This window comes from Agelaius phoeniceus, chromosome 1 (assembly GCF_051311805.1).
Source record: "Agelaius phoeniceus isolate bAgePho1 chromosome 1, bAgePho1.hap1, whole genome shotgun sequence".
NCBI lineage: Eukaryota > Metazoa > Chordata > Aves > Passeriformes > Icteridae > Agelaius > Agelaius phoeniceus.
The window spans coordinates 93,098,955-93,126,059 of NC_135265.1; the positions used below are offsets into that span (position 1 = coordinate 93,098,955).

The following is a 27,105-nucleotide window of genomic DNA, read 5'->3' on the forward strand; positions in this document are numbered from 1 at the left end:
GATGACTGTTTTAGTTCTGTGGTGATGTGAAATGTCAAGATACTTTTGATGGAAGCTGCTGTTGAGTATTTTCCAAGGTGTTTGATTTGAATTCTTTTCCAAGAGAAAACATTTCCAGTTATGTCTTGCAGGACCAGTCTAATATTTTAGCTTGCTTTTTTTCTTTCATTTCAAGTGCTACTTGGTTGTATTCCGAATGAGACCTTGGATATATAGAACTTCAAGAAAGGACTTTATCAGTAACCAGAAAAGTGACAGCAGTCTTTTATGTTTTACCAGTGTGATAGGAATGAATTCCACATCCAAGTAGTTTAAAGAAAAGCCCTTAGCAACAGATACAATTGTTAGAATTGTAGAATGAAAATATGTCAAATGTCCCTCAAATACATTTTGGCAGTTAGTTATATTTCCTGCCAAATCCATTTTAATTGGGAATCTGTCTATTCCCATGTACCCTGATGACAAAGGTACTAACTACTCATTCCTATCTGCACTTCAAATTTAGCTTTATGTTAAAGGAAAATAACAATCCAAAGTCAGAGCCTGTTGCACCACCTGAGCTAAAGCAGAGGAGTTGCTACTCAGGAAAGTAACTTCCAAGAAGTTGTTAGACTGTTAGATATTTCAGGCCTTTCTTTGTAATGAAATACTGATTTTTTTTTTAACTTTGCCAAACTTCCACCAAACAGTGGATAATTTAATAATTTTCTGCTGATCCTGTAGAAGTTTAGTGTGAAATTAGTTACCTCACAAAGCTGTGTCTCTTTGTGTGGATGGTTTATGTGTGGTGTGAAATTAGTTACCTCACAAAGCTGTGTCTGTTCATGTGGATGGTTTATCTCACCCCTTCAAGATAATCCTTGTGCAGTACTAAAAACCTGACTAGGTGTCAGATTGTAATTAATCTACCAATCTACCAGCTGTAGAGGAGATACAGCCTTGACATACTGGAGCAACAGGAAGATGGTTCAACAAGGAGAAGTGCAAAGCCCTGCACCTGGAGAGGAACAATCCCATGCACCTGTACATGCTGGGGGACAGCCAGGTGGAAGCAGCTTGGCAGTAAAGGACCACGGGTCCATGTGGAGCCAGCAATGGGCCCTTGTGACAAAGAAGCCCAGTGGGGTCCTGGGCTGCATTAGGAGTGTTGACAGGAGGTTGAGGGAGGTAATCCTGCCCCTCTATTCTGCACTGGTGTGGCCACTCCTGGAGCAATGTGTCCAGTTTGGGGCTCCCCAGTAAAAGAGTGGCATGGACATACAGGTGAGAGTCCAGCAAAGGCTGTGAAGGTGGTGAAGACCCTGGAGCACCTCACCTGTGAGGAAAAGCTGAGTCAACTGGGGATGAGAAGATTTGGGGAGCATCTCATCAGTGTGTGCAAATACTTGAAGGAGGGGAGCAAAGAAGAGGGAGCCAGGCTCTTTTCAGTGGTGTCCAGTGACAGGACAAGCAGCAGGCACAAACTAAAGCACAGGAGATGCTCTCTGAGCATGGGGAGGACCCTTTTCACTGTAAAGATGACCAAGGCACAGGTTGCCCATAGTGATAGCGGAATCTCCATTCTTGGATATACTCAGAAGCCATCTGGACATAGTTGTGAGCAGCCAGATCTAGCTGACCCTGTGTCAAATTAGCTCAGTCGTATATTCCCACTCTTATCCTTATGTGATTCTGTGGAAGAAAAACATTATGTCCTTGACTGTTTTTTTGATAATGCTCTAGAAATTTTGAACTGCGTTGTGTCAGACAGGACTGCAAAAGATGGTACATAGAAAAAAAAATAACTCTTGATTTGTTGAAAACAATTTGACATGGAGATTAAAGCCTGGAAAGGGTATGTGTTATTTAGAAGACAATGCAAAGTGAAAAATGAGCCATTGCAGTAAAAAAAAAAAAAGTTAAGAGCACAATGGAAATCAAAAGAGGGGAAGTTTACATAGAAAAACCAAAAGAGCTAATGAAAAAGAGATTAAATAAAACCATAGGGAACGTCCTGTGCATTATCCTGCACAAGCATGGTTCCATTTTTCTGGATTGCCTGTTTTGAGTAGAGGTTTATGCTAGGGTGAAATGCAAATATCCCCTTTTTTTTCTGTGAATGTGTAGAAGAGCTTGTAGCTGTGTTGTCTGAAGATTTATCTCCATTGCTTAAGATCAAACTTGGGACCTCTCTGTAGTTAGGAGGTCTGCTCCTTTTTTGCATTTCTCAGGTATGACTTCAACAGCAGCTTGCCTGCTGGTTGTGTTTTTGATAAATTTTCCTCATGCAACGAAAGGGAGCACACTCAGTCACTTCAGAAGGAAGCTTGACATGTGCCAGTTAAAACAGAGCTATTTTAGAACCTCATGAGTTCTTCAGCTGTGTTTTGGACATCTGTATGATGTGGGCCTTTTAAAGTATTACTTTTTGAGAGTTCCTTTTAGCTTCTATTTTTAAACTTCTCCAGTTCACATGAAGCAATTCAAATAAGTAAGACCTCTTTTACTTAAAATGCCACAAAGTTTTAGGGAAGTGAAAATTCTACTCACTTAGAATACTTATTTATTTTTATATTTTTTTCTGTTAACAGTTTATCAATTAGCTATAAACTACATAAAGTTGTAATTGTTAGTTTAATTCTGTTAAAAAAATGCTGTTCGAGGTGAATCTTCACCTGAAGAATATGTGAATTGAGTAAGCTGATACTTCTGATGCATTGAAAATAATTTAATAATAAATATCTTAGTTACATGAAACATTAAAATGGATTTTATTTTTCTGTTGAAAAATATGTTAGATTTTAACTTCTAAATGGCTCCTGCTTCATGCTGGCACGTGACCATGCCATTTCGGGTGATTTTTGTAGTAGAATCCTTGTATGGTAACTTGAAGTTGAGTAAGAGTTTTACAGACCAAGACTGGCCCCTGACTGGATCCAGAATCATTTTTAGGAAGGAGCATTCTTGTCGATCTCTGTGGGCAGAAGTTGCTCTGTTCAGTGTGGAACACAGTATTTTATCTGGTTTTGCACACATAACTTACTGAGACTGATTTGTGTACCTGGATGAAAAGACAGATGTTTCTCAGCTTTGGTTTAGGAAGATAATGAAGTGATTTCTGCTACTTAAGTATGCCTTAATTGGATTGAATTCCTTGGGACCACAAGCTCAAACTGAGTTCAGGTCTCATACCTTTCATGTATTCCTTAAGTTTTCAGGTGCTTTCCTATTCTTTCCAGGCTTGTCTTCTCTGAATTCAGGTATATTTCCATGCTTTGTTAATTTTTTCATCCAGTGATTTAGTCTAGTTTCCAAAGAAAATGTTTGGTCTCTTTTTCAGTCTATTACAGTAAGTTCTGTGTTTGCTGGCTAATTTTATCCAATTAGGTTACAGTGGTAAAGCTTTCAAATGTTGTGTTAAGTCTGGTGATAGCACATGGTTGATGAGAGCTTCAGGGCAGGAAAGGTTGCAGGGTAGTTAGCAGTTCTTGCAATGTCTTGCCAGCAGCCTCTTGAGGTATTTATTTTCTGGTTAATTAGCACGTGTAACTTGGAGCCAGCTGGTTCAGAGACAGGGAGAGCTGGTGAGTGTGTGGCAGGGAGAAGGGGATAGTGCAGAGAGAACTGAAGGCACCATGACAGTGAGGTTTTGGGGAGCAGAAGAGAACATTAGTCTGAAGTTACTGCACTAGAGGAAAAGGATTGGAAGATAGCTGTGAAAAGCAGGAATTAATTGCTTTTCAGCTACCTTGCAACCTGTCTTCAGGAGGTTCAGAAGTTTTCACTTGCATGTTGTCTCTATTCTTTTGTGTTTCTTTTTGTTTCTTTCATAAGCTGCACAAGAAGTGTTGTTTGAATGGTTTAGAAGTCAGTCCAGAAGTTACTTCAAAACATTTTGGTACTTCCCTCTGGACTACAGTGTAAATAGTTGTAGATAAAGATCACAGCTCTCTGTGTGTGTGCATGTATAAAATCAGAAGATTAAAAAGTATTACTTCCGATTTTTTTTCCCAGTAGCAACGGAACCCTTGATAAAAGCAGTATATACACTGTACCAGCAAAGGAATCTGCTCTTTCCAGTTCGTACATTGCTTTTGAAATTTTTTAGCAGAGTTTACCAAAAAGAAGATTTGAGGACACAAAGAATCAGGTAAGAAAAAAAAAAAAGCATATTGTTTTTCATTTCAAAATAGTCTATTTATTTTGGGAATGAGAGTGCTGAATTTATGTGTAGATGTCATAAAACTTCATTCTGAATCTGTTTTGATGCTGTGTCACTGGAATTTGAAAGTTTGTGTGCTCTGTGAAATGGAGATTTAACAGCTTAGTGTCTATCTTAGCATAAGTACTAGATAGATGTTAATGACTTAAATTTTAGCTTGAAGTATGCTGCTACAAGCTTATTGTTACTGACTGTGTGGCAGTCAGTGGACATATCAAGATCATGCAGCTTGTAGACATGGAGCATTTCCATCACTTCATCCTGAGGTCATGAGCTTGTCACTTAGTGCCTCTGTTGATGTTCTGATAGTGGCTGTGTAGCCTTTCTGACTTAGTTTCTTAAGAAAAATACTCTGTTGTTTTGGGGGTGTGGTTCCAGAGAGACTGGGTTTAAGAAAGTGTTCTTGTTCTTCTGGGCTCCTGATTCATCGTGGGATCTATTAGATCATGGGCAGCTTTTAGATACCTGACTTGCTTCAGATGTAGTCAGTAATAGGAGATTATTCTCTCTATGTAATGCTGTTGCAACAGTTTTTCATTAATCAGTGTGTCCAGATTGTCTCCAAATCTTTCCTAGAATGTATTTTTCAGCCAAGTCATCTTGGACATAAAAAGTTCCAGGACATAAAAACCTTAAACATGTGTTGATGTGTATGTGTCATTCCTGGCTCATTTGGGAATTGCAGCTCCCCTTCAGGTACTGTAAAGCATCTCTAAGGCTCTGGGAAGACCTTCTCTTCTCCAGGCTGAGCAACAACAGCTCTCTCAGCCTGTCTTCATAAGACAGGTGCCGTAGACCTCTCATGATCTTCATGGCCTCCTTGAACTTGCTCTAATAGCTCCATGTCCTTCTTATTTCTGGGGACCCAGAGTTGGATGCAGGACTCCAGGTGGCATCTCACCAGAGCAGACTAGAGGAACAGAATCCCCTCCCTTGACCTTCTGCCCACACTGCTTTTGATACAGCCCTGGACACTGTTGACTTTCTGGGGAATGTGATCTGTTTCTGCCACTGAAAAAATCAACCCTCAGGTCTCTCAGAAGTTGTGGCATCTGCTAACACAGTCAAGTTTTGGGAAAATTGTTCCTTTCTACAACTTCTTTGCTTTGTTACATCATCTGTTGTAGTAATGCCTGAGTACATGTAATTATATCTACAGCCAGAAATAATCTAGTGCTATGCTCTGAACATTATAAAAAGTGTAGGGAATATGAAAGACAGGGAAAAACACTTGAGAATAACCCATTTTTCTCCTCTTTTCACACAGAGTGAAAAAGAGATCTTCATACTAATTAATTTCCCTGAGGTTACATAACCACTGTTCTCTGTACTTACCTGAAAGTCTTGAGCATCTCATTCAGTTTCATGTGATCATATGACCATCTGGAAGGCTTTACCTTTCTATCTTTAGACATCACAAGTAGCAGTAGTTTTGCTGCTGTTCCTCTTAGTCTTCTACATGGATTTGTGATATTTTTTAGTAACAGATGAACAAAATCTCAAAACTTCTTTGCAAAAAAGTATAACTGCACTTAGGTCTGACAAGATATTGGAAGACAACATAATATTTGTGTACTACCCTATTCCATTTCTTTCCTTTAGGAACAAGTGAATTTTTTTAATTTCTTCAAAATGAAGGCTGTTTAGTAGCTCCTGGACATTCATATTGTTACATTCAGTTTGATGTACGTAGCTCCTTCCCTCCTCTGTAGTTCCCTCCTCTGACTGTTCTCCTCATTCTTTTAATTTATTTTTTTTTTCTCAGAAGCTAGTCAAGAACAGTCTACAAGGAACAGAATTCACATTGGAGCATTTTTCAGAATTTTTTGTGAATGTGTTTATTTTTTAGGTCTGTCTGATTCAAAGGATAAAGTAGGAGCGTTTGGCCTGTTGCTGCCTTGTGGAAAAAAACCAAATTGACAGATTTATTACATGGTTCAGAATTAGGTTTTTTCTTGATGTTTTAGTTTATCTTCACCCCTAATCACTGCACACGTACCGCGCACTGTGTGTATATGGGCATATGTAGTGTGTGTCTGTGTGTGTGTGTGCACATGTGCATTTATATACTGATAAGAGTCAGTGGGTGTCTGTATCGTGAGCTTTTCTCATCATTCCTTGGACCAGTCTAAATCAAGAGCAACTGCAGCATCCTCTGGCAAGGAGTGACAAAGCTCAGCTCTGCCAAGACCCAACTTATTTTTGCTTGTTTAATCCTGGCTTCTTCTAGCTTCATTTGATACTAGCATCTGCTTCTTTCTGTGAAAGATGAAGCAAATGTTTTATTTCCATCCACTATTTCCATGTCAAGTCATTTGAGACCTCTGACCTCACCTCCATCTCACCCACTTCAATGGTCTGTTCTCCAGGCTTTTTCTGCTGTTGAGCAGTTCATCTCTATGCAAGACCCTTCTCTCTTGTGTCATGGATACTTAATTTCCTTGAAAATTTTTTCATTGATGGGTCTTTGAGAGTGAAATAATCTGTATCATCATCATGCTACTCTTGTTGACATCCTCAAAGACCTACTTTGAACTTCTTAATTTGCACTTGGCAGCTTTTTTTCTTGTGATCATCACTTTAGTTAAAAGCTGATGAAATGCTTTTGGTTTCTAAATGATACTTGATTTGATAAGCCAGGGTGACATGGAAATTGTAGCCTATGAAAGATAGATTAGTCCATACTGTTGTTTCAGTTTGAGCTAGAAAGGAGAAAGAAAAGCAATTTAGTCAAGAATGGGAAGAGAAGTTTGTGTGGGTTTCTGTTGTTTTATCTTTTTTTCTGCTACTGATTCTTCCCTCTTTCTTTAGGAGTCGAAGTAAAGTTTTATCTCGTTGGTTGGCTGGCTTACCTCAGCAACTGGCTCTGCTTGGCTTGAGGAATCCTGAGCTTTCCAATCAACTCATTGATATCATTCATTCCGCTGCTTCTCGTTCAAACAAGGAATTGTTGCAAAGTTTACAAGCCACTGCTGCTCGAATATACGGTAAGACTTTGACACTATAGCATGAGGAAGTTTGTCCCTCACCTGGTAGGCAGCTTGCAGTAGGTGGAAAATCCTGTTGTTTCCTAGATGAGCCTGAAGACTGGGTGGGGGGTAGGGTTGCAGATTGGTTCAGTTCCCTAAAGGTTAAAATGAACTATGTGTGCCATTTACTAGAGAGTAAAAAGATTAAGATCTTTTCTTCAAGTCAGTAGTTATGATAGACTGGAAATTTTAGAGTGAGAATCATGGAATCATTTGGGTTGAAAAATACCTTTAAGATCCAAGTGGTAACCCAGCACTGCCAAGTCCACCACTAAAGCATGTCCCCAGATGCCACATGTTTTTTGGACACTTCACTGGAGAGCTTGATCCAATGCCTGACTACCCTTTCAGTGAAGAAATTTTTCCTACTATCCAATCCAAACCTCCCCTGGTACAACTTAAGGCAATTTCCTCTCATCCTGTCCCTTGTTACCTGGAAGAAGAGGCTGACCTACCCTCATCTGGCAGCAACCTCTTTTAAGTTAGCTGTAGAGAGCAATACATTCTTCTCCAAGCCTCCTATTTTCTAGGCTAGTATTTCCTTATTTTTTTCCCATTTTTTCCCCTGGTTATAATGGTTATAACATCCTCACGTCAGTGGGTAGCTGGGGTGGCTGGTGGGTGCAGCCGGTGCTGACCGTGCGCTGTGTGCCGCAGATCCGCTCGAGGGCACGCTGGTGCTGCTGCCGGCCGAGGCGCAGCGGCGCCTGGTGCAGCTGGTGTACTTCCTGCCCTGCCTGCCCGCCAGCCTGCTCGCCTGCCTCAGCCGCTGCTGCATCATGGGCAGGATGTCCTCCGACCTCGCCGCCACCCTCATCGGCATCCTGCACATGAGGTACCGCGCGCCGTGCTCAGCTCTAGCCAAAACCGGCCCCGGGTGGGAAGAGTTAGTCATGAGCTTGAACTTGGTGATCAGTTTGCACACAGGAAATCAGTGTTATGTGCAGGGACTGATGGTGTGGTTGGCCTGTTGCTCTGACTCTGTCTTTACACTGCCCGATTTTCTACGATACTTGTTGAGAAAATCGTTCTGCTGTTTAGGTTGGAAAAGACCATTAAGACGAAGTCCAACTGTTAATCCAGCATTGCCAGTTCCACCACTAAACCATGTTTTTAAGTGCCATATTCATCTATCCATATTATTTTACTGTCTTTTTATATATTCATGAAGTCTGCCAAAAATTTTCATCTTGAAATACAAAAATTAGTGCTTTTAATACCTAGGTCCTTTCAGTAAGGATGCAAAGCAGCTTTAGCCTCTCTTACAAAATCTGTAAGGCTGCACGGTATTGAGCATCTTCTACCCAGAACATCATCACCAGTGGTCTTTGTTCTGCCACTAATTGCAGCTTTCCCTTGTGAATGCTTCAACTTGACACAGCTGATAGTGAAAAACAACCAATCAGTTTTTCTCATGTTCTGCTCTCTTTCAGCTCACTTTTTCTCCAGTTACCACACCTAAATAGCCAATTTATAGTTGCTAGGCAAGTGCCTTGTTTGAAATTATTAATGCTCTTGTTTTTTTTGTCCTGGCTTGAAAGAGGGTAGGTTTGCCTGTGAAGTCAGGAAGCAAAGCTGCTGTTCCACTGAAGTGAGTGCAGGGCTTGCTGAGATTTCACAAAGGTGTTTTGCTTTGCTGCTTCTGGGAAAAATACATTTTTTCAACATTGTGGAACCTTGGATAAGCAAGCAGGAATTAAGCTTATATGAATTATGCTTAAAATTATTCTTGATGCTTTTTGAATCTGAAACATTTTTAATTAAAATATGACACAACACAATGTACTGTCAAATACAGACCTGTTTGTATTAGCTATGTAACACGTGGATAAGGTGACTAACACAGGAAGCAGTAGTGGTGAAATTTATATCCTATATTTGTAATGCATTACTGCTGTAAAAGTGAAATTCTGTCTAGTTTTGGGAAGCTGGGCATCAGATTTTATTTTTAAAAATGAAAAATTGTCTGCCATACACTGGAAGCTCAGTGGCAAAGTGTAACCAGTTCAAAGACAGTCATTGTAAGAACTGAAGCCAGTAATAAGCACTCAGGTGCTTAATTTGTTGTTAGATCCTAGTGGATTTTCATTGTGGGAGTTTTTTGTAGTAATGGGGTGCCTGTTTTCTAAAAATTACAGTAATGGTGCAGGTGGGTAGTGGGCATTTGATCCTTTTGGCAGAAAATGCAAGTGGCAGATGGAAGGCAGTGTTCTTACCAGAAGTAGGTTACATTCTGAGAGCAGAGGAGGAGTAAATTCTTTGTTTTCAGAAGTGCAAAGGAAGTATTTTGATTTTAATTTTGAAACTTTGGATTCAAAGACTGTAGATAATCAACCAAGATCAAGAAGTCTATCTGAAATCACTAATTGAAAGAAAAATGTACTGATGTACTTAAAGTAGTGTGTTTCTTTTATATTGATAATCCCTGACAGTCCATCTTTCTGCAAGCCTGCAAGTTTTGATGAAACTTGAAAAAGAGAGATTGCTAGATTGCTCTTGACTGCTTGTCTGAGCATTGGTTTTATTTGATAAGGCTCCTTTTGCTTTTTTTTTTTTTTTTTTAATTTTTATTTTTCCAATGATCATGGCAGCAAACATTTTATCCTAAAAGATTCATCAAAGTTTGGGTGCCTTTAGGGAGCCAAGATGATAGAAATATTTTTGGCTGAGGGAGTTGTCCAAAAAAAGTTGCTTTGTCTATTTAAAGATGCAAAGATAGGGAGATAAGTAAATACTAACTTTTCAAGAACAGAAGAGTCTGATACTTCTTTTTCATTGGAAAATAAGTTGTACAGTCTAGGAAACAATAGTAGGTTTTCTGGATATGAACCTTAGCTGGGCTTTATGAGCTTCATAACCAGTTATTGCACACAGGATAAATGAACCAATTGTCTGTCTTTTATGAGAAAGACCAAGCCAAACTATTGTATCCATTTTTGTGGCTCTTTTTTAGATAATGACATGGACAGACTGGATTTTCAAGAAGAGCAAATAATGATAGTCTGTCAGTTGTGATAATGGGGAATGACTGACAAATGGTCATTTTAGGTAGATAAGGCTGGGAAGAAGTTGGAGTCAGCTGTGTACAAGACTCTTGAAAAGGAATGGGAGTGCAGTTTTAGCAGGATTAAAAATACAGACCTTTAAATGTCATGAGAGTGTTTGGTTTGAGTGCTAGCAAAATTTTATGGAAGCAGAGATACATACAGGAATGGGTTGTGTAGCAAGGGGATACAAATATACTTCATTGGAAATACTTAATATCAGGCAGCTGGGTTGGGCATGGATGGTGGAGGGTAAAGCCTCCAAGGAAGTAGAGACTGGGTAACTCCTGGTCATTGTTTACAGCTCTTACGATACTCAAACTTAAAAGTTTGTCAAATGAATGGTACTATAAAAAAACTTTTTTAATTCCATATTTCTGTGCAACAGCCTGGTTCGTGGGACATTTTCTGTACTTTTAGATTGTGATTTGGACGGAGAAGCTGTCCCAAATCCACGGGGAGCCGTCCTGTTGGAGTACCCCGCTGCCGTCAGTAGATGGCGCTGTTTCTCTTCCGGTACATTCCCGTTCCCTGGGCTGAGCGGGGACTCTCCCTGAATTTCTCTTCTCCTATAGAATCTACTTATCAGTCAGCCTTTAAATAGAATAGATTCAGGAGCGTCAGAAGGTTTGGTACTTGTTCTTAATTTCTTCAACAGCCTTTATTCCCATGCTATTTTGACTGGCAGAGGACGGCTGTTTTTACATGCATCCAAGACTGCTCCTATGGAGCTGTGTGTATTTGTCAGGGACCAGCTACTCTAAGGTGGATTCACTGAGAATACCTATGGATCATCATAAAACTTGCAGTTATTCCCTGAACAATATTAGAAACTGAAGGAACTCGTAGGTTTTTTTGTGTGTAAACTATAAAACTAACAGTAAGTGTGTCCAGATGGTTCAAAGCCTGTGATGATATCAGGTGGTAACATTAAGTTATAATTATTGTGTGTTATGTTTCAGAGCTTTTTTTTTGTTTATTAGAAGTGAATTTTGAAAATATGTAATAGTTTCACTTTTTATTTTTGCAATGGTGAAGTGAATACCCAAATGGTGTGTAGGAGCCCATTAAGTGAGCTGTGTGTGCTGAGAATCAAAACGATGTTGGCAGTATTTCCATATAGATTGGGAAGGTTTCTGAGCCCCTGGGAGATTGGTTACCTATACTGTTAAATTATTAGAATGGTTTCTGTAGCACTTTTGGTCTACGTTCACTGAAGCTGGCACAGACCAAGGACTGTTCTGAAAAGAGAGCTGAAATGCAGCCACCCCATTTTGGATGCTGCTATGAACATGGCCAGGTTTGCACTAATTGGTCATGATCTCTGTGCCAGTGAACAGACATTGCTGGTGTTGAGGTCACTGGGGTGGCTACAGCTGGTGAGTTTCAGGTGAAACTGAACATCAGAAGGTCTTGTAGTGGCTTAATTTCCCTGCTGTTCTCCTTAAATGCCTGCCTTGTGCCTACTGTATGGGATCTGAGATGTAAGTAGCTTCAATAAATCCAGGCAGGTGGAGTTCTGAGAGATGGAAGTGTGCCAGGGTTTTGGGTATAAGTCATACAGGTGAGGGAGGGTGCGGAGCGACGTGAGTGAACAGTCAGGCACTTCTGCCTGAGAAATGGGAGACAGCAGCTTCTTGACAGGAGATGAGTTCTCTGATTTGGCCTCTGATAAGCTTACATTTATGGAGAAAAATCGAAGGGTCAGGTAGTATTTTAGAAAGTGTTTTGCATCAAATCTACTGGATAGATTTCTTTTGGATCTTTTAGTGGTACTATTTTGATATATTGAGATAAGCAATTCATCTTGATGCAGTGTGCCACATTTCTAGAAGAGTTATCTTCAGTATTTATTTTTCATTTATGATTTATTGGAATAACTATTAATTAAGCAAATAGTAGTTCACTGCTGGTTCAAGGTAAATGGTTTGAGTGTTTGTTTGGAATATACAAAACATGGCACGAGTGGATCTTTGGCTTGAAATTCCAGTCATAGCTTCGCCTTGACAGTGGAGTTCTGGTAATTCCTTGAGGCCATGGATATGGACAGGTAGACAGTTCTCTCCAGGAAGTGAAGAAATATGTGAATCATTGATGGCCTGATATGGGCTAAGGTAATAAACTTTAGCAGTATCAGAGGTAGAGCTGGAAAAAATTTTGGTGTAATCTCCCTATGCCTGCTTTCCTGCATTAATAGGGCAGAAGGGCTGCTTCAAAATGGTTTTAAAGAGGCAGTAAAGCATGAGCTTATGTTTTGAGCACTTTTTGGAAGACTGACTTTGAGGCAAGTATTTTTGTCAAATGTGGAAATGTATTAAATATTGTAAATGTACCTTCTTGTATAAGGTAGATTACTTTGTTTGCCTGAAAAAGTGGTCTGCTGTACCAAACTCCATACTGGTGCAGTTGCAGAGAAACCCATTTGTGAGGCTCAATGTTTTTTGTTGCCACTCTGTGATGTTGTGGTGATTGAGTGTCAGATACCCTTGCAAACAGAATTATCTTTTTTCCTTCCCTTTTGTATATGGTGCTGTGTTTAAGATGATTGATATATAATCTACATACTTACTGTTACGTGTTCTATTGTGTGAATTGTGGATTAAAAAATGCAGATTATGGTATTGTGATCAAATATATAAATCAGGAAGTTAGATTGCTGACCTTATGGGAAAATTTTGCTGCCTCCTCTCATTCCTTGAAGTACAAATAAGGAAACTGAAATGCGATTTATTTATGTGCCTTATTTATGCATAATAGTTATGGTTGTTTTACAACTTTTTATCCATTGGAACAGTGTGTCTGGAAATTATTTCACTGTAATAGAGAGTTGGACAGATAATATTTCACTGTCTAGATAAAAAACAATGGGAGTTAATTTATGGCATTTCTCTCTTGAAGTAGAGTGTCCATAAATGAGATCTCCAATGGCTTCAAACAGCCATTTCTTATTCTTTTGGGACTCTTTCCCTGCTGGGGTCTCGCCAAGTGTTGTTTCTGTTGCTGTAGCAAAGGAGCAGGGTGAATACCATATAAATGAAAGCTGAGTGCTCTCTGGCATAAATTGTGTGGGAGTTCCAAGTTTTCATAGGTTTGAGATAACCCTGGGGGTAACTTGCATTCTGCTTGATGTAACTGTAAATTAACTCTTCTCTTAAGAGGTAGTGCCTTTAAAATATTCTGCTGCTTTGCAGACAATAATGAGGGAGCTCAGCTGGTGTCTCATCAAGCACCCAGGCATGCCTGTTGGTTCCTGCTATCCTCTGGAATCTGGTGCTTAGAACTGAGATGGACATTTTAACATTTGTTTGCTGTGAGGTGTAAAATTCTGTGTCTTCAGATACATGACTCAAAGATGTTTTAGGGTTATAACAGAGTTCTTTATGGATATTTCCGCTGTAATTAAATGCTATTTTTTCTTTATTTAGCCTTCCTAGTTATTTTATCTTCAGCCTTTGCCAGTACAGCATGAGGAGGCACAGTGAGAATGCAAAATGTAGCTAATGAAGACCTTCTACGCTACTTGATTAAAGAATTATTGAATGTGTAAGTGTAGTCAAGAAAAAGAAAAATAGCACATTGCCCCAAAGTGTTTGCAACCAGGAGAGGACTTGGAGAGGATATTGTAACCCATTGTTGTGATTAGCAATACTGATAGAACAACTGAATTCAGTAATTCTCATGTAAGTAAAGTGTAGAAAATACTCCAGAACTGTATATTTATTTTAAGAAGACATCAATAAAATGAAAGTTTTGCCAAAATAAGCTAAGTTCATATTAAATAAGTAACACAAAACAAAGAGGAAACTCTCAATTTTTATATACAAATGGTATATAATGGAAAGTCAGCTCAGTACATCTTGGAGAATAAGTCAAAAATCGTACATTTATAGAGAGGTATAGTAGTTATGAATGGGTTGCTGGGAAAAATGCAACAATAGTAAGGTCTGTGTTCACTGAAGTGCCTTTTCTGGCTGTATGTTTACACCCCTCAATTTAGAAACAAAAGTAAAGGAGGAAAGTATTAAAATAGTAACAAGAGGGCTTAAGGCAGTATTGAATAAACTAAACCTTTATGCTTTCAAAATGCTGGCTTCTCCCTGTTGGGGTACCACTGAGGATGAAGGGTGAAAAAATGATCTGTTTTCCTTGCTGAAAGATGAGAAAAGATCTGTAGTTCTTGAGAATCAGACCCCGGGGTGGGTTACACTGCATTCCTTCATCCACATCTGGTCACCAAATTTCCTTTTTCTTGCTTGCTGTTTTGTAACTGTCTAGGACTAGAAAGAGGGAGAAGTCCAAGCTTGTATTTAAGGACATAGGCCCTAAATTTTTCCCCAGGTTGGTTGTAGTGTGAGGTTCCTAATCAAAGGGAAAAGAATTATGTTGCTGCACTACAATTGCCGCCGTCAGTAAATGCCGTTTGCTCATTAGTGAATGTTTCTTCTGATTTGTGCTCTCATTTATAATCTGAAAGCAGTGCTTTACTTCAGACAACCTCTGCAGCTCTGGAGCAAATGAGCAGCTGACAGGCTTACTTTTAACAATGCATAGCTTAAATTGTTGTTTTCTTAAAATAGGCTTCATATTTTTCCTCAAATCCCTGGTAATTCCTTTCAGATGTTTGTTGTATTTTGCTGCATTTTCAAATGGAAAGACTTGATCCTTCAAAAGAGATAATGAAAGTTAAAACAAAAAACTCACACTAACAAACCAGTGGCTGCACATGGTAACCTGTTGGAGGAAAAGGAAGATAAAAACCCCTCACTTGTTCTTGGAGCTTACATTCAGGCCCTGTACTACCTGGAGCTAAGTTGGTCTGAATGATGAGATTGGTATACAGTTGGGGAAGTATTCAAATATTCAATTTTTTTATTTTTTTCTCCTTTTTTTTAGCAATTTCAACATAATTTTTACAGGCATGGTTTCCTGTCTTTTTCAGAACTGATATAAAAACTGAGAGTGCTGATCCTCATTAGCAGTAGAACTCAAAACTGATTTAAGTTGATGCAGGGACATGAGTTTATACTTTATTGGAGTTGCATTTCAATCTGACAGAAATTATTTTTCATTAAAGCTGAACAGGAATAAACTGTGCCAAAGCTGAAATAAATATTGGCACAGGGCTTTTTAATGTTTTAAAAGAACATGTTTTACAGAAGTGCAACTACATGCCTACACTGGGAGAAAATGTTGTATATTTTTCTTCCATAAAGGTGCAACAGTCCTGGTGTGGTACTTGCATGTAATTTTGCCCTTTTCAGTGTGTTATGTTGTTTATACACACAGTTCCTGACAATGATAATATGGAAGTGTTTGGGATGTATTGTAACATACTTTCCATGCTCATAGGTAATTCCATAAGTGATCCATTACCTCATACTTGATAGGTGTTTTAACATGTAAGCACTATTTCAAATGGCAGTCAGACAATGCAGCTGTCATTACACAGCTGGCTGGCTGCAAGACATGCAGAGTCCATAACAGTCCTGTGAGAAGGCTGGCTAGGAGACACACATGTACAGTGTTGTCCCAATGTGGTTTTAGCAGCAGAGCACTGTTTCTGGGCTCAGACAGTGACCCCTGGGCACTGTGCTGAAGGATTTCAGTGGGTCCCCTAGAGCTAAGGGAAGGATGCTGCAGTATCTGTGTGGAACTCTCCCACTTCTGATGCGTGCTGATCAGTAGCTGAACAGTTCTGTGTGGACAGATAAACTCTGGGCTGATGTTAAACTTGCTGTGTTGAGAGGTCATAGGTAGCACAGGTCTTAAAAATTGGAAGCCAAAAGAAACAAGGAAGCCTTTTCTCTACACTTCTCTGTGTATCAGCAAAGACTTTTTTCCCAATGCAATTTCTGATTGATCACAATGAAAGATTCACAAGTGCTAAAGGAGTGCTGTTCTACGTATCTGTGGCCCTGGGTTGTGAAGGAAAACTCAGGCCTGTTTTATGCAGTGGAAACAATTCTTTATGATCCTTGGTTGCAGTGTGATTATTTTGGCTACTGGGGAAGAAGCTTCTCATATTTCCAAGGCCTTAACTGAACTCCTGGATATGCCAAAAGAGCTGCTCTGCTGTATCCTGATGAGCTGCAAAACAACAAAACGTGGGAGGTGCTGCTGTGTCATTTCCACTGTTGGGTAGACGAAGTGGCCAAATTGCTTTGTCAAGAGACGAAAAAGGCAGGGTAGCCTTGATTAACTTACATTTCTAAGTACTTTTGTATACAAATAATGTGAAGGCTTGTGGATTTTTGTCATCTCTCTTTCTGGGGTGTACCTTAGTAGTCACCAGTGGTGTCCAGTGATGTCTTCTGCTGTATGAGCTGATCACTTCTACCTACCACCTCCTGCCTTTAAACCAATTGTCTCTTGATATAAGGACCTTTGTTCCTACTCAGAGGCTGTGTGGATTTCTGGAAGTTGTTTTTCCTAAGTGTTACAGTGTTTTTCCTAAGTGTTACAGGGTCTTTCATATTCATGTGCAGCTACCATTAACAAGATTTCTAGGAGATGCATCATGGAAAATTTTTTTTCAGAAACCATTTGGTCTGTTCCCAAGCGTGACACAGGTGTTGATCAAAATACCCCCACCAAAAAAACAACTGAAAAAAACCCAAAAACACCTTGGCATTTGTCACTCCATACTCTTGCAGGTGTCAGGGAAGTTCTCAGGTATCAGATTGCTCACGGCTGCTAGTTCAGTTCATTCTTGCCTTCCCCTGGAGTTCTTTTCCATGGTGAATGCCATCTCCTGGTAATTCCTTTCTGGTTCTTGGGGTTCCATAATATTTTGTGCAGCTGCTTGAAGTTACAACAGGTTATCTTGAGGAGTTGTTCTGGGATGGGAACCAGAACAGTTTCTTCTCTGGGGATCAGAGATGGGCAGAGTTCCTGTAGCTGGTGTCCTAGAGCCTTTTCATGCTTGATTGCCATCCTCATGCAGTGCTTGTCTGCTGGGTGTACAGAATCTCCGGAAGTTTTCTGCTCCTGATGTGTTTGAAGGACAATTAAATAATAAATTAATAATAGTACCTTGGTCATTAAAGCAGTTGCTGAGGGGTTGCAGAAAGTTTGTGTTCACTGTCTTCATCTGGAGGGGAGATGGATTTCCTATTTCCTTATGGAGTGCCTTAGTCATTGACCTATTCGGAGGATTTGTACTTAATAATTTTATTAAAATTTAATAAATTTTCAAAGAGTTGAGGCCTAGAATGGAGTTAGGTTTTTTTCAGGAAATGAGTGAATCAGCTACTGACTGTGCCTGTGACTGTTTAAATGTTCTGTGTGGAACAGAAGTATCAGTGAAAGCAATAGAGGGGAAACTCCTTTTACAATGATTTTATAACCTAGAATTTAAAAAAACTGTTGTGGGAGGGCTTGGTTTAAATCTTTGATCAGTGGTTGATGAAATCAATTTAAAATAGGATCACTTAGTACAGTACAAGTTGTGTATCTCAGGCTGTTGTCTTGCCAATGTTCAAATAATTCTGTAAAGCTTTGGGAATGCTCTGCACTAGGTATTCCCATTGATGGTGCTGAGAGGATTTTCCTGGAAAGTGAAGGAATTGGATTTTATTTTCCTTGAACAGAAAACACAAACCCTTGACCTTGCACTTCTCGAGTGTTACAACACTCAGATTTATGAACAAAAGGGTGATAGTATTAATGCCTCAGAAGAACTGTGAATCTTGCATTTGCTTTTTTTATATTTTACTTTAAAAATACTTGGAGACTGAACTCAGGATTGAAATTAGTCACACTTTTTTTCCAATTTTATTGCTAAAAACTATAAAATCAAAACCCAACCCCAATCCAAATTCTAAGGAAAACTTGCTTAGCAAGTGCTAGAAAGGTGAATTGCTGTCTGTGCTGGAGTTTGTGCAGTGTGTTTTGAAAGAGAACAAGTGGAAGAATAATTTCTAAAATCAGTGCAGCATCAGAATTCTTCTACTAGTGACCTCTAAATGACCCAAAGACTCCTTGTGCCTGTATAAGCCAAAATCAACACCTAAAACCTGGACCATAAATCAATTAGCTAGGTCAGGAGGCACAGAGAGATAGTAGTCTGCAGTTGAGGAATAACCACTGGTGCACAAACTGCAGTTGTTATTTTGCAGCTGTGTGATACAGCCAACCCGAAAATAACAGCAGCATAAACTAAAGTAGTGAAGTCCATCTGGAGTTAAAAGTTTGCAGCAAGTGATAAAAGAAATGCACTGCACACTTGCTTTGACTGAGAAATATTTGCTCTGCTAATGGCAAGAGAAGCAGTAATTTTTAAGTTAATTAGATTCAGCTTTTCTTTTAATACCATTTGGTGTACAGAGGAGGTTACCTAAAGGTGCAATTCTAAACCTCAAAAGAGAGGTTCCCACTGAGAGCGGGTGACCTTATGGAAATTACAAGATGTAATTCATCATAGTTAATGTGGGTTTGGACTACATGACTGGAGAGGTCTCACTCACATGTAGTTTGATAACAGGTTCCCTTTGTCAGTAATAATTTATACAAAAAAGAGAAGTTATAATATGCTTATTACCTCTCTTCCACATATAAAGCGGGTAATTTTTTTAGTCAGATGTCTGACATGTAATTTACAAGCATCTTAAAAACACATTTTAAAAGTGCATACAGTCCCCAGTTATTCATGGTAGTCTTAAATATTAAACTGAGATTTAAAACATAATTTTAATGTACTTGTAGTACATCAATATCTGCTCTAGAATGGAATCTCTCTTGTTCTGTGTTCTTTACCTTATTTTTTATTTCCTTTAATGTGAACTTCAAAATTGGGCAGCTTTAACAAGCATCTACATTATAGGCACTTAAGTTCTAAGGTAATTGAGGTGCTGACAGCTGGTTAGACTTGTATTTAAACAAACTCCTATGCTGTAATGCTGCTCTGTTTGTGTTTGTATTATTAGAAAGACATTGGTTTTGGTCTTATTTATTGTGAGATTCTCATGTGGTGTTTCAATTACATGATTTCCTATTTTTTTCCATCCTGCTTTCTGTATGGAGTACATGAGGACTGAAGGAGCATTTTCTTCATGTTACAGTTTGGCCCTGTTTCAATAGGAGGCTCCATGTTTTCTCTATTGTATTAGGTCCCACTTGGAAAACAAAGGGATTCCCTCCCCCTGTCCCCACCCAGGGAAGTTTTTTGTTGTGCTCAAGTAATTTTCACAGCTGCAGGAGATGGGAAGGTGATGTTTTTCCCAGTTTAAAGATGAGGAACTGAGGGAAGGAAAAGGTGTAGGCAGAAGTATGTAGAAGTATCTGATAACTTTAGGAATTCAGCATGAAAGATTTGGGCTCTGATTTTTCAGAGCATCTTCTGTCTTGAAAACAAAAAACTGACCTCAAATTCACTGTAAATACAAGTAGAGATCAGATGGGTCCTACTCTTAGAAATGCTTGAAACTGTGTCTCCACAGCTGTTAGTGACATTTTAATCTTTTAATCACTGTTGAGCTGTTGCAGGACTGTGGATAACTAGCTGAAAAAAAGGGATGAGAGAAGCTTCCAGTATGAATTATGTGAGCTTATTCTGTCCTGAAAGTTAAAAAAAAATTATCTGATGATGTTTGAAGAAATGTGTTACCACTGACTTTTTTTCTACAATTTCAAGTAGTATTTATCTTGCATCTTGTAAAACCTACCTGAATTTGTGAGCTAATACTTTCTTCTACCTTTTTAATTATGCCTCATATGCTGTGCTCATTATAGATGATGCAATAAATAGGACAGGGACAGGTCAGACTATGTTATCCTTCATGTAATCCTGATTGATCCATTCATCCATGACTTGAATGAGACATAGATCTTCAATTTTTTTCAGCGAAAATACGACACAAAATATTATCATACTCTAAGGTGTATGCACAGACAGGCCAAGTTGAAGATCAGAGGCAACCTTCTCTGTCACTTTCTAAATTTAATGCTAGATTATTTTTAACCTTATTGCTCTTTTAACACTGAGGCTGCTTCTGTGCATGTAATAGCTTTCACTTTCTAAAAAAGCAAACTGCAGCTGAATTTGGGGAATCTTGATTTTGTGTGTGTGTGATTCAGTGTAGCTCTGCTTGTAGAGATGAATCTTAAATTAAACCATTTAATAGCTCTGTCAGGGGTTTGTTCCTTAAGCTGCCTCCATGTTCCCAGGGCAGAACTGCAGGGATTCTCTCTGCTTCCTCTTATGTCTGTATCAGTGGCCCTTAGCCTTTCTCATACAATGATTAACATGCTTGTCCTGTTTGTGAGTTTGTAGATGCGTGGGAAAACAAAACTGATGAAGTGTTTGATTTCCAGATGTTTAGCAATAAGCTTTGGAATTACTTTTCCTGTCCAGGCATCTCCTGAACCAATTGCAGTTTCTGCTTGCTAACCTGCAGTGAATCTTGAGTTTTTGTCCAGTCTCTTCTGGAGGTTATGTAAAATTCTTGCGTGCACTAGTCCTATTGTAAGGAATTCAAAGCATCTGCTAACTGTTGCATATGGAAATGGAATTTTTCCAATATGGAAAAATATTTTTTTATTTGATTCTTTTAAACCAGGTTCTAACAAGATTTATCATGCAAGTCCCTACTTCCTGAATTGGGCTTATTACATGTTCTTTCTTTCTCTTTTCCTACCCAAGATTTATTTCTTTTCACATTTGTCTGGTTGCCTTTGCAGCTTCTTATCTGTTATCTCTCTCAGCCTCTTCCATTCCCACCTTTTTGCTCAGTGGTTACATCACAGTTTGAATTTCTTTGTCTAGTCTAGCAAGTCCTAAACTCCCTTGAATCTCTCTCCACACTCCTCAATGCTTATTTTGGTAAAAAAGAGTGACCTCAAGTCAGAATCATGGTTTTTCTGCATCAGATTTAGGGACATTCTTCTGCTGTGCTGAACAGGACATGGATTTCACTCTCTTTTCTGGTGTATGGATCTGTGTGAATATCCCATTCGATTCCTGTGTGAATATCCACCTTATGTAGAGAAGTAATGGGAAGAGCTCTTGCTGATTTAGTTGAGTATGTGTGAAGTCTCTTCCATGCTGTAACTAATGGGACTGGGACCTCCTTGGAAGGATGGAAAAATTTCACCATTCTCCTTGGAGACCATTGGTCATGGCCAAGGGATTTGTCCTGGGAGAACTTCAGAGCCAAGTAGCAGCCTTGAGTCTGGGGAGAGTTGGAGAGAGACTGCAGGTTAAGAAAAGGAAGTAATGAGCCAGGCCTCAGGGCAGGACCAAAGACGTGCTAGGAGAGCTAGGAGACAGAGGGGAGCGTGCAGAGCTGCCTGCACTGCAGAGTCACTGCCTCACCTGGAATTTGGCAGATCCCTACTGCCAGGCAGTGAGAATTCAGTGTGAAGGGGGAGCTTTATTTAATAAAGCCTTACTTGGTGCTCTCTCACCTATGGTTTTTGTCTCCCTAAAATTAACTGTGTTCTACATGGTAGTCTGGAGGAATCCTGAAATTTTTTCTTTAATTTAAAGAAATTCTGAAACTCCGGGGTTTTTCTCCTTTCTTTTTTAGCAACTCTAGACACGTGCATATTCTAGCTGTCATTTTTGTGGATGCTGAAGTATTATGGATGGATTTTTGTGGGTGGCAAAATGTATATGCCTGGCACAAAAGTATTCCAAATTTGATATTTTTGCTCCCAAAGCATGGAGCTGTAAAAAATTCCTGCGTAACAAGCTTTCCAGAATTTTGTTACTCATGAGCTAAGCCATTTTGGCTGTTGGCACAGAGAAATTAGGGAAAAAAAGTGATCTTAGGCAGATAGTTGGCTTGGAAAATTGCATTCAGAAGCTTTGAAATTTCACAAGATTGTAAGGGTGGAAAGCAGCAATCTCTTACAGCAAAGATCCATAGTCTGCAGTGCCAGTGCCAAAAGCAGCATACAAGGCAATTTGAATAATATGCATTTTTGCATAATGTGATGTGGGTTTGAGCTGCAGCCTTGTGAGGAAAACATGTGTGAGATGTCCTTGTTCCCATCTCCTGGCTTCCTCCTGGTTCAGCACTGACACATGGGCCAGACTCTGCCATTAGGTGGTCACTGGTGTCTGTTTGCTCCGAGCTTCCACAAGCACTGCCTTCTAATTTGGGCTAAAGCTGGTGCTCCACTTGTTCCAGGTTGCCCTTGAGATGGAAAGTGTCAGACAGCTTTGATAAAGGGTTTTGCATCTTGCTCCTTTTTGTGTTCTAAATCTCCAACCAACTTTTTAACTTTTAGCTGTGTTTAATAGCTTCAGCAGTTCTGAAAGAGGTGCTGAGACTGCTTTCAGTGGGGTTTATTGTTTGTGTATAAAAAGTAGTGGATATGATGAAAAATATAGCCCAGCATTTGTAATATAAAGACTTTTACCAAGTTAGGGAAATTAAGTTAATTTATGGTGTCATCACTGTACTGAAGATTATACCAGTATTAATGAAAAGCTGCTATCTTAGTTAATTTAATCATTTTAGCAACCCTAAAGCCATGCAGGGGTACAAAGTTCAGTATGTCTTGTCTTTAAAAGAGCCAGTTCTGGTTTTGAAGCTATTTAAAGTGCTATTCTAGCAACAATTAGTAACAGGAATGCTAAAACTGTAACAATTTAGGCATGCTAAATGATTGTGTTGTGCAGGTAAGTTATGAATTCTTAATTATATTATTTTAATAAACTGTTCTGCTATTGGTTTTGTGTAGATCATCCTTTGCAGGCTGGAAGTGCCAAGTGCAGGATAATTCAGTGAATGATGTGGACTATTTCAGCTTCTTGTTTTCAACCCTTATAGGTAATCCATATGAATGTAATAATTCAGAATTAACAAAATGAAATTTGTTTTGATAGTCAATTACTGAATTTAATTTAGAGTAAATGGTTTAGTAAGTACTTCCTGAAGGTAATTCTAATCTTGTTATATATTTTTGATATGAGATTTTATTTTCTTGATCTGATTTTTGACACTCTGCTTTTACACTTTTCCATTTGGGCTGAATATTTGCATACTTTTCCTTTGTTCTAGCAACTTTTTCAGGAAAGTATGAAGAAAACCTAAATTTAGCATATGACATATAAACAGGATTTTTTTCCCTAGCTTGAAGTAAATGCCTTTTATTGGCTCATAACAATATAAATGAGTGCCTCTGGGATTTCCTGTGAACATGCTTACGCTCTTAAAAACATTCCATCAGAATAAAGTAATCAAAGTACGTTCAAGTGAGCTGGCCAAGGTCAGCGTGTGAGCAGAGCTACTTCTGCTACTCTATTCTTACTCAGCTATAAAAATAGTTGCATTCTGTGGTGATGCAACTTTGGGAAGTTACAGTGCTTAAAATGGCGTAATACTGCTGAGAAGTAACTCCCACTAACTTGTGGTGTGGTAAAAAATAGTGTTTTCTTTATCACCTCGTTTTTTTTATAATGTTCAGATACTTTGTTTTCAAAAATTACCTTTTTGTTGCTAAAATGGTAAAAAGAGTGCTGAACTGATAGCAGAGAAAGTGAAAGCAAAGCCCAAGTAACTCTTGTGGAGTGGTCATCCTGTTTTACTAAGATATCTAATACCTATCTAGAAATAATAAGCCAAATGGTATTTTTTTAAATCCCTGAAATTATAGTATTTATTACTAAGTTATTTGGAATACATGAAGTAGTTTGCATTATATCCATTTTTGTTATTTTTTTGGAGATACATATATTGAAAATAGCATAACACGGGCCTCTTAAGGTGTTTTTTATATCACATTATAGTACTATGGTATTTTTAAAATATTTTTATTTTCTGTCAAAATTTATACTTTAATATACTTAATTATTAAACCAAGCAAGAGCTTTTAAGAAAAAATTGTTATGTTGACATAGTGTAAAAGACAGTGTTTGTCAGTGATGCTGTTGAAGTAGAACACTATTTGGCTTGTTTTGTGATACTGTTGTACTGCTTCTTCTTCCCCAGGGTTTTCAAGAGAGGAGCTGACTAGTCTCCAGGGCATTAGAGGAAAACCACACATTAGCCAGACACAGCTTTCACCTATCCGTCTTTACCTAACTGATCTGGACCAGTTTTTACACCACTGGGCTGTGACAGAGGTAATACATCAACCCTAATTCTAAATGACAGCATACAAACTCTGAGTGCTCTCCATCCCTTTTCCACAGATGGCTAAATCCTGTCGTGATTTGAGTTGACAAAAGAATGAAAAATATAAAAGCTGTCAAACAACCAACATTTTTCTACAGCCATCAGATAATATTTTGAAGGAAGCTGCTTTAAAAGTTAAATGTTTAGACAGGTAGTATGCAAAGTAATACTCAAGGAAAACATTGGTAGAAACCTTGGTGGGAATTCTTAAGCACTAATATTAGGACCAGCAATATATTTTGGCTTTCAAAAATAAATTAATTGTAAAAATACTAATTATAAAGAGTTTTCCGGGAGAATAAGTGCCACTATTAATTTAGAAGCACTTGCATTAAATAAGATTTGAACTTTCAAGCAATATTAAATTGGCATTAGTCATTATTTTGAATAATTCCTGATTAGTTAACCAAAATATGCCGGGCTTAGAAACTTCACTCTGAATTCAGTACCTAACATCATAAGAGCTGAAAACTTAATTTGTTTGTCAGTTCTAAAAGGGATTTGAGCCACCAGATTTTATTTGAAACAGGTGCATTAGCTGTCTTTCTGCATCAGCTCTTTTTATTGTTTAGCTCACCAGAAACTACTTTGAGGTGTGAAATCATGTTGTAGTGACATGCCAATTTGACAGTATTTATGAAGTTGTAGTCCTGAATTCAGAAAGAAGAGCGAAACAGGTTTTAGTTGTGTGTTTTTTCATTCAAGAAAGCAATATTGTAGATGTTTTCTACTTCATAGTGTTTAAGTGATAATGTTCTGAAATTGATGCTAGTCTGAGATACAGATTGAATGTGTGCTGCTATATATTAGAAAGTATTTTAAGCATGACTGTTGTTTGGTACCATGACTCACACACATTTTTAGGTGTCCTACCTTCAGTCATTCAGCCTGTGGAGCAGTTGAACTTTCTAACTTGTTTTGCTTTGTCTCTTCTGGACAGTAACGAAGTGTTTTCTCAACGAAATACCTTTCTCCAGTATGGAGGGATCAGAATACTCTCTTTCCTGTTGCTCTGTGAATGCAGAGAGCAGCTATTTGTTTCTCAGAGTTAACATAATCCCATAGAGCATCTGAAGGATTTATGTACACCTTACCTGTTTCTAAAAATGTCACCTTTAGTGTTTTCTCCTTCCTCTTTTTGCTTCTATTCATAAATCTTTCGAAGTTGGCAGTGAAATAGGACTGTTCTCACAAAGGAAACAGTGAAGTAGTTTGATTTCTTTTTTGTGCCTTTGGTTCCTGATAGAAGTTTAAATCTTTTCTACCACAATGTTTAGTGGTAGAACTGAACATTCTACCACTGAATCTTTTTCTACCACAATGTCAAGGAGAGTCAGTATTTTCAGCAACTTGAGACTCACTTTTCTAGAAGTACCTTTTCTCAGGAAAGAGACACGGTGCTCTCCCAGGTTGTTAGAAGGGGATGGTGGTCAATAAGCAAAGAGCTGGATATCCTTGGTTAGTAAAGAAAGATTTGGACATCCTGTGGAGCACTGCACTACTTCTGCACTTATATGTCAGCCTGATGTCTTTTCTGGAGACTGTTTTGTAAAAGAATAGGAGCAAAAATTCATGCATCAAAAATCTGTGTGAAGAATGATGAGACCTTCTAGACCCACCTGATTTTGTGAGCTCTTAACCAAAGAGAGTTCTGAACTGTTGCATTTTCCCAGTGAGGGTGGTCAAATATTGGAATGAGTAGCCTAGAGACATTCTGGTTCCCATCTATGGATGTACTCAAAACCAGGCTGGACACAGTGCAGGGTGACTTGCCCCAGGTGGCTCCACTTGAGCAGGAGCCTTGGATTAGAGGAACATGAGGGTATTCCTTCCAGCTCTAGTGATTCTGTGATTATTTGAAAGCTCCTTCTGAAACAAAACAGGTCTTTTTGTTTCACCATCAACAAATCTTTGTTATTTTTGCTTTTTAGACAAAATGGAATTCACAGTATGGATAAGGGTTTGTTGTTTTATTTGGTAGGTTTGTTACACTTATATTTGATCTAAAAGTCAAGCTGCTTCCACTAAAGGCCTGCCAGGTACTGCAGTGCTGTTTGGAGTGTTCCCCCCAGGTTTGCTAGTTTTTTTCCCCCATGGAATTTTGGGAACAAAAAAGTAGGGGCACCTCTTCAGTAGTTCACTTTCATAGTGGAGAAAATATAAGATAATCTTGCTTCTGATGTGGTAATAATGGTGGCATATCTGGTTGTGTTACAATGAGAAGTGATCATTGGTACTGAGGCAACCTCTTCCTTTTATGAATTGCAGAATTACATTCATTTTTCACTCATCTGGTTCTGATTTCAGATGCAGCCACAGATATGGTAAATGATACATAAACAAAACCATGTTGAAACTCTTCAGCTTTTAGATTACTTTTTTCTCAGTTTAAATATCTAATACAGCACTGTTTTCCTTAAGTTTTGGGGGTTTTATCTTTTCCTCATATGGATACCATTCTCCAACCTCAAACATGTTGACTAATATGGTATATAATGCTCAGTTTCTGAAAAAAAAATTTCTGGAGACTGTAGTCCATTAAAACATTGGGAATTGGAGTATGGACAAATTTTAAAACCAAGAAGGTAAAGAAGAAAAAAAGGGACAACGGCAAGCTTGTTAAAAACCTTTGCATTCAGGATTTGCCACAAGCTGCACAGGAATGCTTTTTGTAGATCAAGTAGTTTTCACTAGGTACTGAACAAGCT

The 27,105-nt window shown here is 38.6% G+C and overlaps 1 protein-coding gene across 3 annotated transcripts in view; it reads left to right on the top strand.

The window, feature by feature from the left end:
• Positions 1 to 27,105, top strand: part of TEX10 (testis expressed 10) — a 54,764-nt gene that overhangs the window by 13,972 nt on the left and 13,687 nt on the right. For 2 of the 3 annotated variants that reach the window (XM_077183404.1, XM_054629233.2), the window contains exons 7-11: positions 3,994 to 4,129; positions 7,013 to 7,188; positions 7,888 to 8,065; positions 22,962 to 23,050; positions 24,212 to 24,345. In XM_077183404.1, the coding sequence (XP_077039519.1) occupies positions 3,994 to 4,129; positions 7,013 to 7,188; positions 7,888 to 8,065; positions 22,962 to 23,050; positions 24,212 to 24,345 (713 nt within the window). The remainder of the gene's footprint in view (positions 1 to 3,993; positions 4,130 to 7,012; positions 7,189 to 7,887; positions 8,066 to 22,961; positions 23,051 to 24,211; positions 24,346 to 27,105) is intronic. The other variant, XM_054629242.2, reaches the window with a different exon arrangement.